General features: G+C 48.9%; 1 protein-coding gene across 1 annotated transcript in view; it reads right to left on the bottom strand.

Moving 5' to 3' along the window:
• The window catches only part of LOC149438005 (receptor-type tyrosine-protein phosphatase kappa-like), a 197,632-nt gene that overhangs the window by 102,635 nt on the left and 77,638 nt on the right, over positions 1-17,359 (bottom strand). The window contains exons 4-6 of the mRNA XM_089660339.1: positions 13,239-13,421; positions 5,301-5,564; positions 95-192 (exon numbers count right to left, since the gene is read on the bottom strand). Of these exons, the coding sequence (XP_089516465.1) occupies positions 95-192; positions 5,301-5,564; positions 13,239-13,421 (545 nt within the window). The remainder of the gene's footprint in view (positions 1-94; positions 193-5,300; positions 5,565-13,238; positions 13,422-17,359) is intronic.

The following is a 17,359-nucleotide window of genomic DNA, read 5'->3' as shown; positions in this document are numbered from 1 at the left end:
CAGTCATTAGCTTTAGATTTGTTTTCAACAGGTAAACAGTAACTGTCCAATATGGAATTGAGGTTAAAATATACAAAATGTAGGATTATCTTACCTGGAATCCAGTTATTTTTCCCCATTCCTCAGACAACTTCCATCCTATTATGTTGTTTTTCATTGATGGAACTTTCATTATTTCAGGTTTCCCTGGCACTGGATGAAGAAAAATAAATAAATGCAATAAATTCCAGTACACTGTCCATGTACACAGAGGTCAGAGCATCCATCCCCCCCATACTCATCTACAGAACCAGAATATGGAAGTATTAAACAGAGAAAGATGCCCCTGGACTAGCAGGGGAGTGCAGAGGAGGTCTTGGTCTGGGGGGAGTGCAGAGGAGGCTCTGGACTGTGGGGTGGGGGGGGGTGCAAAGGAAGCCATGGACCAATAAAGGGGAGGGTGGGTATGACAAAGACCCTGGATTAGGGGTTGGGGTACAGAAGAGGCTCAGGACTAAGAAGTAAGTGCAGAGAAGGCCATGGACTAAAAGGGGAGTGCAGGGGAGGCCCTGGACTGGGGGGGGGCAGAGATGGCCCTGGACTTGAAAAGGAGGGTTGGCATGGCAAATTACTTGGATTAGCAGGGGGGTGCAGAGGAGGCCCTGGACTTGAGAGGGGGAGTGCAGAGGTCTTGAACTTTGGGGGGCTGCAGAGGAGGCATTGGATTTGGAGGGAGGGGTGCAGAGGAGGCCTTGAACTTGGGGCATGGCAGAGGCACCCCTGGACTTTGAGGAAGGGATGCAGAGGAGGCCCTGAACTTGGGGTGTGGCAGAGGAGGCCTTGGGCTAGGTAAAGTGGATTGGTGTGGTATAGACCCTGGATTGGGGGGGGGACAAAGGAGACTCTGGACTAGGTGAGGGGGTGCCTGGAGGTATCAGACTAGAAAATGGGATGTCTGGAGGTCCTGGACTAGGAGAGGGGGAGCATGGAGTCCCTGGACTAGGAAAGAGATCTGACAACTTCCACAGTTTTGGCATATTTTATTACCACATACCATTTTTTTGGGGGGGAGAAGTGAAAAAAATGCCCAACCCCAGGAGCCAGATGTTATAGCTATGCCACTGTCATCAGACCCCACTCCTATTCTTTCTCTTCCACCAGCCCCTCTCTCCTGTTCCTTCTCTTCCACCAGCCCCCCTCTCCTGTTCTTTTATTCCTCCAGACCCCGCTCCTATTCCTTCTTTTCCACCAGTCTCCTCTCCTGTTCCTTCTATTCCACCAGACCCCGCTCTTATTCCTTCTATTCCACCAGATCCCACTCCTATTCCTTCTATTCCACCAGACCCCGCTCCTATTCCTTCTATTCCACCAGAAACCGCTCCTATTTGTTCTATTCCACCAGACCTCACTCTTGTTCCCTCTACTCCACCAGATCCCACTCCTATTCCTTTTATTCCACCAGACCCCACTCCTAATCCTTTTACTACACCAGACCCCGCTCCTACTCCCTCTATTCCACCAGACCCCACTCCTATTCTTTCTATTTCACCAAACTCTGCTCCTAATCCTTCTACTCCACCAGACCCCACTCCTATTCCTTCATTTCCACCAGACCCCATTCCTATTCCCTCTATTCCACCAGGCACCGCTCCTGTTCCTTCTATTCCACCAGATAAGATACCGCCCCTATTCCCTCTACTCCACCAGATACCGCCCCTATTCCCTCTACTCCACCAGACCTCGTTCCTATTCCCTCTATTCCATCAGACCCCGCTTCTATTGCTACTATACCACCAGACCTCACTCTTATTCCTTCTATTCCACCAGACCTCACTCCTATTCCTTCTGTTCCACCAGACCTCACTCTTGTTCCCTTTATTCCTCCAGACCCCACTCCTATTCCTTCTATTCCACCAGAACCCACTCCTATTCCTTCTATTCCACCAGACCCCGCTCCTATTTCTTCTATTCCACCAGACCCCGCTCCTATTCCTTCTATTCCACCAGACCCCACATCTATTCCTTCTATTCCACCAGACCCCGCTCCTATTCCTTCGATTCCACCAGACCCCACTTCTATTCCTTCTATTGCACCAGATCCCACTTCTATTCCTTCTATTCCACCAGACCCCACTACTATTCCTTCTGTTCCACCTTACCCCACTCCTATTCCTTCTATTCAACTAGACCCTGCTCCCATTCCTTCTGTTCCACCTTACCCCACTCCTATTCTTTCTATTTCACCAGATCTCACTCCTATTCCTGCTGTTTCACCAGACCCCACTCCTATTCCTTCTATTTCACCAAACTCTGTTCCTAATCCTTCTACTCCATCAGATCCCACTCCTATCCCTTCAATTCCACCAGATCCCACTCCTTTTCCTTCTGTTTCACCAGACCCCACTCCTATTCCTTCCATTCCACCAGACCCCATTTCTCTTCCCTCTATTCCACCAGACACCATTCCTGTTCCTTCCATTCCACCAGACCCCATTTCTCTTCCCTCTATTCCACCAGACACCACTCCTATTCCTTCTATTCCACCAGATACTGCCCCTATTTCTTTTATTCCACCAGATCCCACTCCTATTCCTTCTATTTCACCAAACACCACTCCTATTCCTTCTTTTCCACTAGACCCCACTCCTATTCCTTCTATTTCACCAAACACCACTCCTATTCCTTCTTTTCCACCAGACCCCACTCCTATTCCTTCTATTCCACCAGACCCCACTTCTATGTCTTCTATTCCACCAGACCCCGCTCCTATTCCTTATGTTCCACCTGACCCCTCTCCTATTCCTTCTGTTCCACCAGATCCTGCTTTTATTCCTTCTATTCCACCAGACCCCTCAATTTACATGAGTAGCACCCTCCTAGTAAGCTAGGGGGAGCTAGACTCCAATTGTTATTGAGGAGGGCTGAGTAGCAGCCTGGGTGTGATAGCTAGCATGGGTCAAATTAAGGTCAGAGCTGAGAGGCTCTGCAGACCAGCCCTCTGGAATTTCCCCCTGCTCCTGAACTTTGGAGAAAGGTCTAGAAGCAGTGGGTGGATCTGAGGAGTGGCTGATCTGCACTTTTGAGGGATCCTGGCCAATCCCTAACAGGAGGCTTAACAAGGAGCCAGCACAACCCTTAAAAGTGAGAGAGATTGCTCAGCAGCTGGAGAGTTAGGGTGGAAGACAGAGAGGATGAGAGGCTGAAGGCAGGAGCCTAGGAGGATCCCAGATGGGGAGGGGCTCACCTACAAGCAGTGGAGATGGGAAGGAGGAAAGCTCAGACCTTTACCGGTCCCCAGAGAGAGGACCACCTATGTAGCAGGAAAGGAGCGACCCAGCTAGAAGGCCTGGTAGCAGCCAACAACCAACCAGCCACGCAAGGAATGCGTGAGTAAACCTGCACCCCCTGGGACAGAAAGGGGAAGAAGGCACTCTAGTGGGGAGCTGGATTAACCTTCCACCCAGCACTGTTTCTCTTAACTCCGGATCCTCTGCTCAGGGATTCCTCCAGACAGCTGGGTAAAGAAGAGGATTTATCTGGGGTCTGAGGTGGTACAACAGGTGACACTGGCTAGATCGCCAAAAGAAACTGTTTTGCGGTGAAGACTTGTAAATAGTTCCAGGAAATTTGTCCTCGGTTTCTCGGTTCCACTGAGTATCCCACACATCCCTTACCCAATCCAAGTTATTAACCAATTTAATAAGAAACAAAAAAAACAAACTAAAGAACTAGTTACTGACTCCTGGATGCAAGGTCATGAAAATGCGTGTTTTCATGGCTGTGCCATTACTATACTATACAGCGATGGTGAACCTATGGCACGCGTGTCACAGCTGACACACAGAGCCCTCTCTGTCGGCACTCGAGTGGCTTGCTACCCCCCAGCAGCCATCATCAATGCGTACGCTCAGAACTTAGTTGCAGCTTGTCCAGTGACGTCATTGTGCCTGACACCTGGCTCCTGAGCATACCAGCCATCTCTTCTGGATCCTTCACACACACAGCTGGCTTCCAGACCCAGCAGAGCGGTGTCACCTGCGGCACGGCGGTATCCATGACGATTTCATACTTGGGCACAGCAAGCCTTGTTGTTCCACAGAATCATGGCAATGCCTATATCTGTCTACAAAAATGTAAGTTGCTTTCATACAGACTTGTATATAGCCATATTTTGAGAACATTCACAGACATATCTTATATGGGTGGGGTTAGTAAATCATTTTTGTTATTTTTGTGTTTTTCTAGACTCCAAGTATTGAACACCAAAAAATGAGCGCAGCAAAAATAAGCAAAACTGAAAACATAGTGGAAGATCATTCCAAGAAACCTTGACAGAGTCATTTGGAAAAATACATGTAGAAGTTTTTTTTTTTTTTAATAAAAAACTATTTGTATTATTGAAAGCTCTATTATTGTGTTTTTCTTTTAAGACAAAATATGTTAATTATTTCGGACAACTGTATGAGTTGTTTTTTTCTAAACTAAAACCTCAATATTCAAGTTTAATTGCAGTTTGGGCACTCGGGCTCAGAAAGGTTCGCCATCACTGCCATAGGGGGACCCAAAACTATGTAACTCCTATGGAGGTAGGGCTACACATGATTATTTTAATTTGTTCTAAGTGACCTCATCCTTTGGGAAAGTATCCCATGTGTATGGAGCCATGTAATAAGGGAGGAACCGAAGGAACAAGGCTGGCCATGAATTGGTACACACTTACTGAAGAAGACGGGTATTTGGGAAGACATTCACTTTGCACATGATGCTGAGACATTTGTGCCTGTGCCTTTATCTGCTAGACCCCCATTATATTCTGATATCATCTTCCATGTGCTGAATATCCTTCTGTCATCCACCTTTATCACTTTATTTAAGGAGAGTCTTTATTTCACCACAGCCACCAATCAGAATCAAACTGCCATTTTCCAGGTTAATCTGATTGGTGGGTGTCAGGACAACATTTGTATATACAGTATAATGGACATCTGGATGTAATTGTTGATTGAAGGAAAACACAGATAAATTCATAAAGGAAACGTGTCATTGGATAAAGTGGAGGTTGCCATTCCTGATCTTGCTTTAGTATACCTGGACTGAACATTACACTAGAATCACAACTCGTATTTCCTTCTCAGTTATTTTAGAAAATAAATCCAGAGACAGCCAGGCAATGAATATTTTCAGGATTTGGCAGCTTCTGTATTTCCCTCAGTACAGGTTTCCTTTAGGACAAATGATAAATGACGGGGCTGAGTATTGTGTCCAGTGTTGGCTGATATCAGAGCCGACAATACTTGTATAAGAACAGACCATTCTCTCACCTGACTCCTCCGTCCTGATATCTCTGATCTCCAGACTGTATGTTGTTTGGTCTATAAGTATGTTGGTGTGTATTCTATACAGAGAGACCGGCTGTAGATCGATGAATGTCACACTTTCACCATATGACGTGTTACAGGATCCAGAATAATACGGCTCGGCACAGCATTGCACAATAAATCTCCAGGTCTGGGGACATTGAGGAGTGCAGGAGATCCGGGCGCTGATACTGGTCGCGGTGACCCTCCAATCCATCATTGTGACTCCTGATAAAGACAACATGGAGACATTAACCCCTCGCCCTCCAGAGGATTCCCCCCCCAATCGCCCTCCAGAGGATTCCCCTCAAATCGCCCTCCAGAGGATTCCCCCCCTTCCTGACTAGACTAGTTTTTGCGTTGTGGTGTTGTGTTACTTTAACTGACAATTACGCGGTCATGCAACACTGTCCCCAAATGAAATGTATGTCCTTTTTCTCCACAAATTGAGCTTTCTTTATTTATGGTATTTGATAGTCTGCATTTTTTATGTTTTGCGCTATAAAAAAAAAAGACCGACAATTTTGAGAAAAAAAAAACTATATTTTTGACTTTTTGCTATTAACCGCCTCCCTCCCGCCATATAAGGTAATGAGAGGTGCAAGGCGGTTCTCTCATTCTGGGGGGACGTCATATGATGTCCTCCCACTCTATAATCGTGCATGCGTGGCTCCGGGAGTGTGCAGCGCGGCGATCGGCGGTGCTCTGTGTCCAATTACAGCTGATCGCATGTAAATAGGGAAATGCTGGTTATCGGCAGTTCTCTCCTCACGAGCTGTCACACTGACAGAGGAGAGGAGAGCCGGTAATCGGCATTCCTCAGAGGGGACATCTACACTGATCATCAGGACACTGATGATAAGTTTGCCCTGATGATCAGTGTAGCCCCAGCAATGCCACCTGTCAGTGTCCATCAGTGCCAGCTATCAGTGCTCATCTATGCCACCTGCCAGTGCCCATCAGTTCCATATCAATGCCAAATATCAGTGCCTACCAGTGCACATCAATGCCACATATCAGTGCCCATCTGAGCTGCCTTTCAGTGTCACCTATCAGTGCCAGTCAGTGCCGCCTATCAGTGCCAGTCAGTGCTGCCTATCAGTGCCAGTCAGTGCCGCCTAACAGTGCCAGTGAGTGCTGCCTATCAGTGCCTGTCAGTGCCACCTATCAGTGCCGCCTAACAGTGCCAGTCAGTGCCGCCTATCAGTGCCAGTCAGTGCCGCCTATCAGTGCCCTTCAGTGCCGCCTATCAGTGCCACCTAAGAGTGCCAGTCAGTGCTGCCTATCAGTGCCAGTCAGTGCCGCCTATCAGTGCCACCTATCAGTGCCATATATGAGTGCTGCCTTTCAGTGCTCATCGGTGATGCCTGTCAATGCCCATCAGTGCCACCTACCAGTGCCTCATCCATGCCACCTGCCAGTGCCCATCAGTTCCATATCAATGCCACATATCAGTGCCTACCAGTGCACATCAATGCCCATCTGAGCTGCCTTTCAGTGTCACCTATCAGTGCCAGTCAGTGCCACCTATCAATGCCAGTCAGTGCCACCTATCATTGCTGCCAATCAGTGCCACCTATCAGTGCAATCGGACTGATGCGCTGGTGTCGGAAATCCGATCCCCAACTTGGTGATTCAAGCCAGACTTGGTCCAATTGACCCTGGGGGGTGTTCCTGTACCTGCCCACAGGATGTTCTACGTGCCGAACTGCCCAAGCTCAATCGGACCAAGACCGGCTTGAATCACCAAGTCGGGCATTGGATTTCCGACACTAGCGCATCAGTCTGATCGTGACAGTACCAATCACTGTCGCAATCCAGCGCCGCCTAACCATTTCCTGCATTTTCCTGGTATTCTACCTAATCCACAAATATGTCGATGTGACCCACAGAGTTCCCCATCAGAAGGAAGTATTTTCATCTCTGCAATTAATATTTTAGCTTTTATGAGGGATGAAACATACCCCTTTGATGTATTTATATTCTTTTAGAGCTCCCCATGTCAGGGAGACAACTTGTCTCCAGCCGTTTCCTTCCTGGTTTCCCCAGAAGGTGACAAAATCTTATTAGCACCAAGGTGTCACTTCCAGAGGAAGCCAGGCTTTTCAGGTGCTAATTGATGACCATCTGTCCCTGAACACCTCATTTCCCCAATGACAAGGACTGAAACTACTCTTAGGATTACATATTGTTACAGGTCACATTTTATCTACTCAAATCTGTACATTTTATGTCCCAATGTCTATTAAAATTTTTTAAAAAATCAAATTTCATCATGAATATAGGCCAAAATGTATTCTGCTCCGTGTCTTTGCTGAAAAAAATCCCAATACGTGTAAATTAATTGGATTACGGGAAAGTTATAGCATCTATAAATGGTGATATATGTACTGGTATTTTTTTTCATCTTTACTAGTAATGGCGTAATCACCGACTTGTAGCGGGACTGCAGCGGACATTCTGACACTGGGGGGGAACTGACTTGGTGTCACTGACATCCCCAGTGACAAGAATACAGTGATCAGTGCTAAAAAAAAGCACTGAAACTACTAATGGCACTGGGCAGGAAGGGGTTAACATGAGGGGCGATCAAAGGGTTAACTGTGTGCTGGGAGTGTAATCACATTGCTGTGGATGGCTGTGCTGTGCAGTGTGCTGACAGGGACGAGAACTGTTAGTAAACAAAAAAGTCCTCCTCCCCGTTGGAGATCCTCGGAAATCACCAAGCACAGACGAGTGATTACTGGCCGAGGCCCAGTGATTGACAGCAGTGGCCGCAAATGACGACGCAGGTAGGGCATGCGTGTGGTTTGCACACGCCCCCTACCCAGAAATGCAAAATCACACACATATATACTGTATATGTGATTTTGGGCACCTCTGCCACCCTGTAGCAGTATTTCTGCTATAGGGCTTCGGTAAAAGCGTTTAAACTCTCAGAGATGACTTATAATAAAGAGAAGATATCCGCTCCCCATTATATTCAGCAGTATATCTCAATGCCAGGATCTGAATTTTGCAGCCCATTCATAAAACGGATCCTGAAAAGGTTCATGGAGTTCTCCCTGGTTACCACAGCAGAGAGCTCTGTGATTGGAGGAGAGCCCACCAAAGTCGCATGACCGGAATCTCCTACCGACTTCTTTTCACATCTCCATTCCTTTGAGAACCCCAGTGAGATCCCACCCCCTGCACACCCACCTTGGTCTACCCCAGTGAGATCCCACCCCCTGCATATACACCTTTTTTTGATTGAAAATATACTTTTATAGCAGAAGCATCAAAAACAACATGTTACTTGTAATCGGGGTACATCTCACCCTGTACTGCGACGCAGCGCACCACATTGCAATACAGTTCCAAGCATACGATAAATACATTCAGAAATAAATACATTCGCTCAGCGGTATGATGCCTGACGTGATGTGCGTGGAGGATGAATCCCCCGGACCACCACGTCATGCATGACACCGCTTACCCCAAAAACTGTAGCATCCTAATACAATGTACATTTCCTGCATATACACCTTGGTTTACCCCAGTGAGATCCCCCCCTGCACACACACTTTGGTCTACCCCAGTGTGATCCCACCCCCTGCATATACACCTTGGTCTACGCCAGTGAGATCCCACCCCCTGCACACACACCTTGGTCTACCCCCATACCTCTGCTTCTACATGGAGCTCAGTGTCAGTGTCTTCTCATAGGAAGATCTGTCTGTGTATGGACAGTGTGCAGTCAGTGCTGGAAGTGGGAGGACACACAAGAAGGTCACCTGCTGTCCTCATCCAGTGGAATGTTTTCCAAAGCTTTGTTTAGATGGGTAGATGCAGCCTGCTTTCATTTGACCTTCTTCAAGCTAAGTTTGTATTCTCACATACTGTAATTGTATGGTGTGTGCTGGGGGTGGGTTTTCACTGTGATAGACCAAGGTGTATGTGCAGGGGGTGGGATCTCACTTGGGTAGACCAAGGTGTATATGCAGGGGGTGGGATCTCACTGGGGTAGGGCAATGTGTGTGTGCTGGGACTGGGATCTCACTGGGTTAGACCAAGGTGTATGTGTAGGGGGTAGGATCTCACTGGGTAGACCAAGGTGTATGTGCAGGGGGTGGGATCTCACTGGGGTAGACCAAGGTATGTGAGTTGGGGGTGGGATCTCACTGGGGTAGACGAAGGTGTGTGTGCAGGGGGTGGGATCTCACTGGGGTAGACCAAGGTATATGTGCTGGGGGTGGGATCTCACTGGGGTAGGGCAATGTGTGTGTGCTGGGGGTGGGATCTCACTGTGGTAGACCAAGGTGTATGTGTAGGGGGTGGGATCTCACTAGGGTAGACCAAGGTGTATGTGCTGGGGGTGGGATCTCACTGGGGTAGACCAAGGTGTGTGTGCTGGGGGTGGGATCTCACAGGGGGAGACCAAGGTGTGTGTGCTGGGGGTGGGATCTCACTGGGGTAGACCAAGGTGGTTGTGCTGGGAGGTAGGATCTCACTGGGGTAGACCAAAATGTATTTGCAGGGGGTAGGATCTCACTGTGGTAGGGCAATGTGTGTGTGTTGGGGGTGGGATCTCACTGGGGTAGACCAAGGTGTATGTGTAGGGGGTGCGATCTCACTAGGGTAGACCAAGGTGTATGTGCTGGGAGTGGGATCTCACTGTTGTAGACCAAGGTGTGTGTGCTGGGGGTAGGATCTCACGGGGTAGACCAAGGTGTGTGTGCTGGGAGTGGGATCTCACTGGGGTAGGCCAAGGTGTGTGTGCTGGGGGTGAGTTTTCACTGTGGTAGACCAAGGTGTATGTGCAGGGGGTGGGATCTCACTGGGGTAGACCAAGGTATATGTGCTGGGGGTGGGATCTCACTGGGGTAGGGCAAAGTGTGTGTGCTGGGGGTGTGATCTCACTGTGGTAGACCAAGGTGTATGTGTAGGGGGTGCGATCTCACTAGGGTAGACCAAGGTGTATGTGCTGGGGGTGGGATCTCACTAGGGTAGACCAAGGTGTGTGTGCTGGGGGTGGGATCTCACGGGGGGAGACCAAGGTGTGTGTGCTGGGGGTGGGATCTCACGGGGGTAGACCAAGGTGTATGTGCAGGGGATGGGATCTCACTGTGGTAGGGCAATGTGTGTGTGTTGGGGGTGGGATCTCACTGGGGTAGACCAAGGTGTATGTGTAGGGGGTGGGATCTTACTAGGGTAGACCAAGGTGTATGTGCTGGGAGTGGGATCTCACTGGTGTAGACCAAGGTGTGTGTGCTGGGGTCGGATTTCACTGTGGTAGACCAAGGTGTATGTGCTGGGGGTGTGATATCACTGGGGTAGACCAAGGTGTGTGTGCAGGGGGTTGGTTCCCAATGGGGTAGACCAAGGTGTGTGTGCTGGAGTGGGATCTCACTGGGGTAGGCCAAGGTGTGTTTGCAGAGGGTGGGATCTCACTGGGGTAGACCAAGGTGGGTGTGCTGGGAGGTGGGATCTCACTGGGGTAGACCAAGATGTATTTGCAGGGGGTGGGATCTCACTGTGGTAGAACAAGGTGTGTGTCCTGGGGGTGAGATCTCACTGGGGTAGACCAAGGTGTGTGTGCTGGGGGTGGGATCTCACTGGGGTAGACCAAGGTGTATGTGCAGGGGATGGGATCTCACTGGGGTAGACCAAGATGTATTTGCAGGGGATGGGATCTCACTGTGGTAGAACAAGGTGTGTGTGCAGGGGGGTGGGATCTCACTGGGGTAGACCAAGGTGGGTGTGCAGGGGGTGGGATCTCACTGGGGTAGAGAAATATGTGTAGTGGAGGGGGTGGGATCTCACTGGGGTAGACCAAGGTGGGTGTGAAGGGGGTGGGATCTCACTGGGGTAGAGCAATATGTGTAGTGGAGGGGGTGGGATCTCACTGGGGCAGGGCAATGTGTGTGTGCTGGGGGTGAGATCTCACTGGGGTAGACAAAGATGTGTGTGCTGGGGTAGAGCAATATGTGTAGTGGAGGGGGTGGGATCTCACTGGGGCAGGGCAATGTGTGTGTGCTGGGGGTGAGATCTCACTGGGGTAGACAAAGATGTGTGTGCTGGGGTAGGGCAATGTGTGTTGTGGAGGGGGTGGGATCTCACTGGGGCAGGGCAATGTGTTTAATGGAGGGGGTGGGATCTCACTGGGGTAGGCCAATGTGTGTGTGCTGGGGGTGGGATCTCACTGAGGTAGGGCAATGTGTGTGCTGGGGGTGGGATCTCACTGGGGTAGGGCAATGTGTGTAGTGGAGGGGGTGGGATCTCACAGGGGCAGGGCAATGTGTGTAGTGGAGGGGGTGGGATCTCATAGGGGCAGGGCAATGTGTGTAGTGGAGGGGGTGGGATCTCACTGGGGTAGGGCAATGTGTGCAGTGGAGGGGGTGGGATCTCACTGGGGTAGGGCAATGTGTGTAGTGGAGGGGGTGGGATCTCACTGGGGTAGGGCAATGTGTGTAGTGGAGGGGATGGGATCTCACTGGAGTAGGGCAATGTGTGTAGTGGAGGCGGTGGGATCTCACTGGGGTAGGGCAATGTGTTTGTGCTGGGGGTGAGATCTCACTGGGGTAGGGCAATGTGTGTGCTGGGGGTGGGATCTCACTGGGGTAGGGCAATGTGTGTAGTGGAGGGGGTGGGATCTCACTGGGGTAGGGCAATGTGTGTGCTGGGGGTGGGATCTCACTGGGGTAGGGCAATGTGTGTAGTGGAGGGGGTGGGATCTCACTGGGGTAGGGCAAGGTGTGTAGTGGAGGTGTGGGATCTCATTGGGGTAGGGCAATGTGTGTAGTGGAGGGGGTGGGATCTCACTGGGGTAGGGCAAGGTGTGTAGTGGAGGTGTGGGATCTCACTGGGGTAGGGCAATATGTGTGCTGGGGGTGGGATCTCACTGGGGTAGGGCAATGTGTGTAGTGGAGGGGGTGGGATCTCACTGGGGTAGGGCAAGGTGTGTAGTGGAGGTGTGGGATCTCACTGGGGTAGGGTAATTGGTGTAGTGGAGGGGGTGGAATCTCACTGGGGTAGGGCATTGTGTGTAGTGGAGGGGGTGGGATCTCACTGGAGTAGGGCAATGTGTGTGCTGGGGGTGGGATCTCACTGGGGTAGGTTAATGTGTGTAGTGGAGGGGGTGGAATCTCACTGGGGTAGGGCATTGTGTGTAGTGGAGGGGGTGGGATCTCACTGGGGTAGGGCAATGTGTGTAGTAGAGGGGGTGAGATCTCACTGGGGTAGGGTAATGTGTGTAATGGAGGGATGGGATCTCACTGGGGTAGGGTAATGTGTGTAGTGGAGGGGGTGGGATCTCACTGGGGTAGGGTAATGTGTGTAATGGAGGGATGGGATCTCACTGGGGTAGGGTAATGTGTGTAGTGGAGGGGGTGGGATCTCACTGGGGTAGGGCAATGTGTGTAGTGGAGGGGGTGGGATCTCACTGGGGTAGGGCAATGTGTGTAGTAGAGGGGGTGGGATCTCACTGGGGTAGGGTAATGTGTGTAGTGGGGGGGGTGGGATCTCACTGGGGTAGGGTAATGTGTGTGTTCTGGGGGTGGGATCTCAATGGAGTAAGGCAATGTGTGTGTACTGGGGGTGGGATCTCACTGGGGTAGGGCAATGTGTGTAGTGGAGGGGGTGGGATCTCACTGGGGTAGGGCAATGTGTGTAGTGGAGGGGGTGGGATCTCACTGGGGTAGGGCAATGTGTGTAGTGGAGGTGTGATGTCACGGCTGGAGCATGCTCTGTTCAGCTAAATTCATGATTGGGGGCAGAACCCTCCGGGCCACATGGCAAAGTGGAAGCAGATATTACATTGTATATTATGAAGGAAGGATATGTATATTTGTTCTGAATATATTGTACATAGTGCTATTCTCATACTGTGTATATGATGGACGTGTCACATGTTGTACTCACCTGTACAGGTAACAGTGGGAGGAGCCCACTCCTGGGAGGTGTGGGGGTTGTTACATCTCATTGTGTAAGATGGAGGATAATATCCAGATTTACACCGTACTTCCACTGATTCTCCCTTCTTATAATACTCCTTGTCTATGGAGAGACTGTCCACATGGTCTATGGTGGGCTTCTTACACTGAGCTGTGGAAGAAGGAGATAAAAGCAGATGATTATACATGATATACAGTGTGAGGAGTAAAGTGATTGTGTGTGATGGGACGGATCCATTGATGGGACCTTTCAGTGGTCTATGGACCATGGTCTGACCTCCTCATTATGGGAGGTTCCTGGGATCTGTCTGCTCCATACGGAGGGCTTCCTGCTGGATGTTCTAGTAATGACCTTCATAGACGAAGAGTGGAGGGGAGTTGTGATATGTGAGGAGCCATGACCTGGGACATGTAGGGGACTGAAGGGTACATTCTATTCATGTTTCCTTTCAGGTGTCAGAAAAGGTTCTTAAAGTGTTGTTAAGGCTCGAGGGTTGTACCTTCCTGCATTCTATGGATGAAGGGAAAACTGTCTCTGTGCAGCATCCCCCCAGTACTTATCTGAGCCCCATTATGATCCAGTGATCTGCACAAGACACTCAGCTCTTCGGGGAACCTCACTGCTCATTGGCTGAGACAGCAGCGGGAGCCATTGCTGTCAGCCAAAGGCAGTGAACCAATGAGGAGAGACAGGGGGTGGGGCCGAGCCACAGCTGTGTGTGAATGGACAGAGTAGAGCAGCAGCTTGGGAGCGCGCCTGCCTGGGTTCCCCCAATGCATGCTGCTTGTACTGGGGGCACTCGGCAGCGGGGGGAGGGGCCAGGAGTGGCGACCCAAGAAGAGAAGGATCTATTACAGAGAGGTATGTTTTTTTTAATTGTTGCCTTTAAAGGATAAGTTCACCTTTCATAACATGTTACCCCAATATTCAGGGTGTAACATGTAACATGATATGAATGGACTGGCCCCTCCCCTCTCCACTCCGACTCTTTGACAGATATAGGGGGATATTCTCCACCCCCTCCCCCCACAAACTATCAAATTGTAAAAACATGCAGACATGCGGGGCTCCGCCTACTCGACCGCACCGCTCATTCACAGTCCTCCATGAATGATAAAGTACATGTCCTGCCCTAACGGCTGTCGGCTTGTAGTTCTCAATGAACAACTGATACAACGGTTTTGCCTTTCATTTCTATTTTACACCGAATGGTCAGGAAGGTATATTATGTCCCCGATGTACAATCACATCCCCCCCCCATGGGGTTCGCTGATATCGGTTCTGATTACAATGATAGATGGAGATTGAGTTGGACAGCATCCAGTATTCCCATGTTCACTATACAAAGTGTATCTAATATACAGGGCTATGTATGTAATAAGGCCGTACAGACAGGAATGAGGTGTAGAGGGCAATGCACCAATCAGGTTTTATGTTACATCAGTTTAGATGAGTCACACCAAAGAGAGGTGGCTGCTGATTGGTTGGTCTGGGTTCCTGTAGTCTGTATATTGAGGTTTACTATTCACCTACACAGGGGCGGACTGACAACTCATGGGGCCCCCGGGCAGTAGGAGAAAATGGGGCCCCTGTATCCTTGCCCAAACTCAAAAAAGCCTATGAAAAAGGTACCAGGGGCATCTCATGGGGCCCCCTACTGACCCCGGGCCCTCGGGCAGTGCCCGAGTTTCCAAATGGTCAGTCCGCCCCTGCGCATACACTATGTGGAGGATTATCCCACTCAAAGAAGGATCCACGATCCACACATTGTACAGAGGATGGAGATGGCTGATATCCCACCGGACACTTTACTGTCACTGTATCCCCAATATTATAAAATGTCTTCTCTGGAACCATCTTCAGTATTGTCTCCTCCGGCTTCCTACACAGAGCTGGAAAGTAATTAGAAGAATGAATTATATCTGAGGAAACACTTTTTTAGTCTAGCATCAAGACCATGAATCTCCTGGGATATGGATCTGGTCAGATAAGTAGCAGAGGGGATTGTTCATCAGTTTCAGCTGCTTTGGTACTAATGAAATGAACAACAGGTGCACTATATAGGTAACAATGAGACGACCCCCAAAACAGGAATAGTTTTGCAGGTGGTCACTGACATTTTTTTCCCTACTTATCTTTTCTGACTATTTTTCACTAGTTTTGCATTTGGCTCGGGTCAGTGTCACTACTGGTAGCATGAGGCCATACCTGGACCCTACAGAGGTTCACAGGCAGTCCAACTCCTCCAGGATGGCACATCAATACCTGCCATTGCCAGAAAGTTTGCTGTGTCTCCCAGTACAGTCTCAAGAGCATGGAGGAGATTCCAGGAGACAGGCAGTTACTCTAGGAGAGCTGGACAGGGCCGTAGAAGGTCCTTAACCCATCACCAGGACCAGTATCTGCTCCTTTGTGCAAGGAGGAACAGGATGAGCCCTGCCTGAGCCCTACAACATGACCTCCAGCAGGCCACTGGTGTGAATGTCTCTGACCAAACAATCAGAAACAGACTTCATGAGGGTGGCCTGAGGGCTCGACATCCTCCAGTGGGCCCTGTGCTCACTTCCCGGCACCATAGAGCTGGATTGACATTTGCCATTGAGCACCAGAATTGGCAGGTCCACCACTGGCGCCCTGTGCTTTTCACAGATGAGAGCAGGTTCACCCTGAGCACATGTGACAGACGTGAAAGGGTCTGGAGAAGCCGTGGAGAACGTTCTGCTGCCTGTAACATGGTTCTGCATGACCGTATTGGTGGTGGGTCAGTGATGGTCTGGGGAGGCATATCCATGGAGGGACGCACAGACCTCTACAGGCTAGACAATGGCACCCTGACTGCCAGTAGGTATCGGGATGAAATCCTTGGACCCATTGTCAGACCCTACGCTGGTGCAGGGGGTCCTGAGTTCCTCCTGGTGCACAATGCCCGGCCTCATGTGGTGAGAGTATGCAGGCAGTTCCTAGAGGATGAAGGAATTGATACCATTGAATGGCCCCCACGTTCGCCTGACTTAAATCCAATAGAACCCCTCTGGGATGTCATGTTTCGGTCTATCCAACGCCACCAGGTTGCACCTCAGACTGTCCAGGAGCTCAGTGATGGCCTAGTCCAGATCTGGGAGGAAATCCCCCAGGACACCATCCGTGGTCTCATTAGGAGCCTCCCCCGACATTGTCAGGCATGCATACAAGCACATAGGGGCCACACAGACTACTGAGGACCATTCTGAGTTGCTGCAATGACATTTCACCAACATGGACTCGCCTGCTGCATCATTTCTTCACTTTGATTTTTGGGGAATCTTTGAATTCAGTCCTCTGTAGGTCGGTCATTTCCATCAAACGATGGGACGTCCTTACGTTCCTCACATATCCCCCGTCCATGTCAGTATAGAGATCCACCAGGAGATTCCTCCCCATTGGGATCTGATGGGTTTTAAAGTCTTCCTTTCAATTTTTTGAGCCGTGTTTATGCAATTTGAATTGTAGAAGATAGTTCTATTTTATTCTATTGTTTTTCTATTCTATTCTTTGATTTTCTATTCTAAACTTTTCTTTTCTGCTCTTATTGATTCTATTCCTTTCTATTCTATTCCTTTATTTTCTATTCTATTCTTTTCTTTTGTATTTTGTTCTACTTTTTTTCTATTCTGTTCTTTTTTCCTCTATTTTTTATATTGTATTCTAATCTTTTATATTCTATTCTTTAATTTTCTATTCTATTCTAAACTTTTCTATTCTAATTGAGTCTATTCTTTTCTATTCTATTCTAATTGATTCCATTATTTTCTCTTCTATTCTAATCTTTTCTATTCTATTCCTTTATTATTTATTATATTTTATTCTGTTTTACTTTATTCTTTTCTATTCTATTTTTTTCTATTCTTTTGTGTTATATTGTATTCTAATGTGATCTATTTGAAATTCAAAATTTTTGGAAGACAGTTATACTTTTTCTATTTTATTCTATTCTGTTCTATTTTTTATTTTCTATTATAGTTTATTCTATTTTTTATATTTTATTCTATTTTGTTCTGTTTTACTCTATTCTTTACTATTAACTTATTTAGTATTCTGTTCTATTCTTT

The sequence above is a fragment of the Staurois parvus genome, unplaced genomic scaffold (assembly GCF_062004578.1).
Source record: "Staurois parvus isolate SC_StPar_1 unplaced genomic scaffold, SC_StPar_1.0 ptg001227l, whole genome shotgun sequence".
Lineage (NCBI taxonomy): Eukaryota > Metazoa > Chordata > Amphibia > Anura > Ranidae > Staurois > Staurois parvus.
Note: the sequence above shows the minus strand (reverse complement) of the source record. Positions and strands in the feature narration are given on the sequence as shown.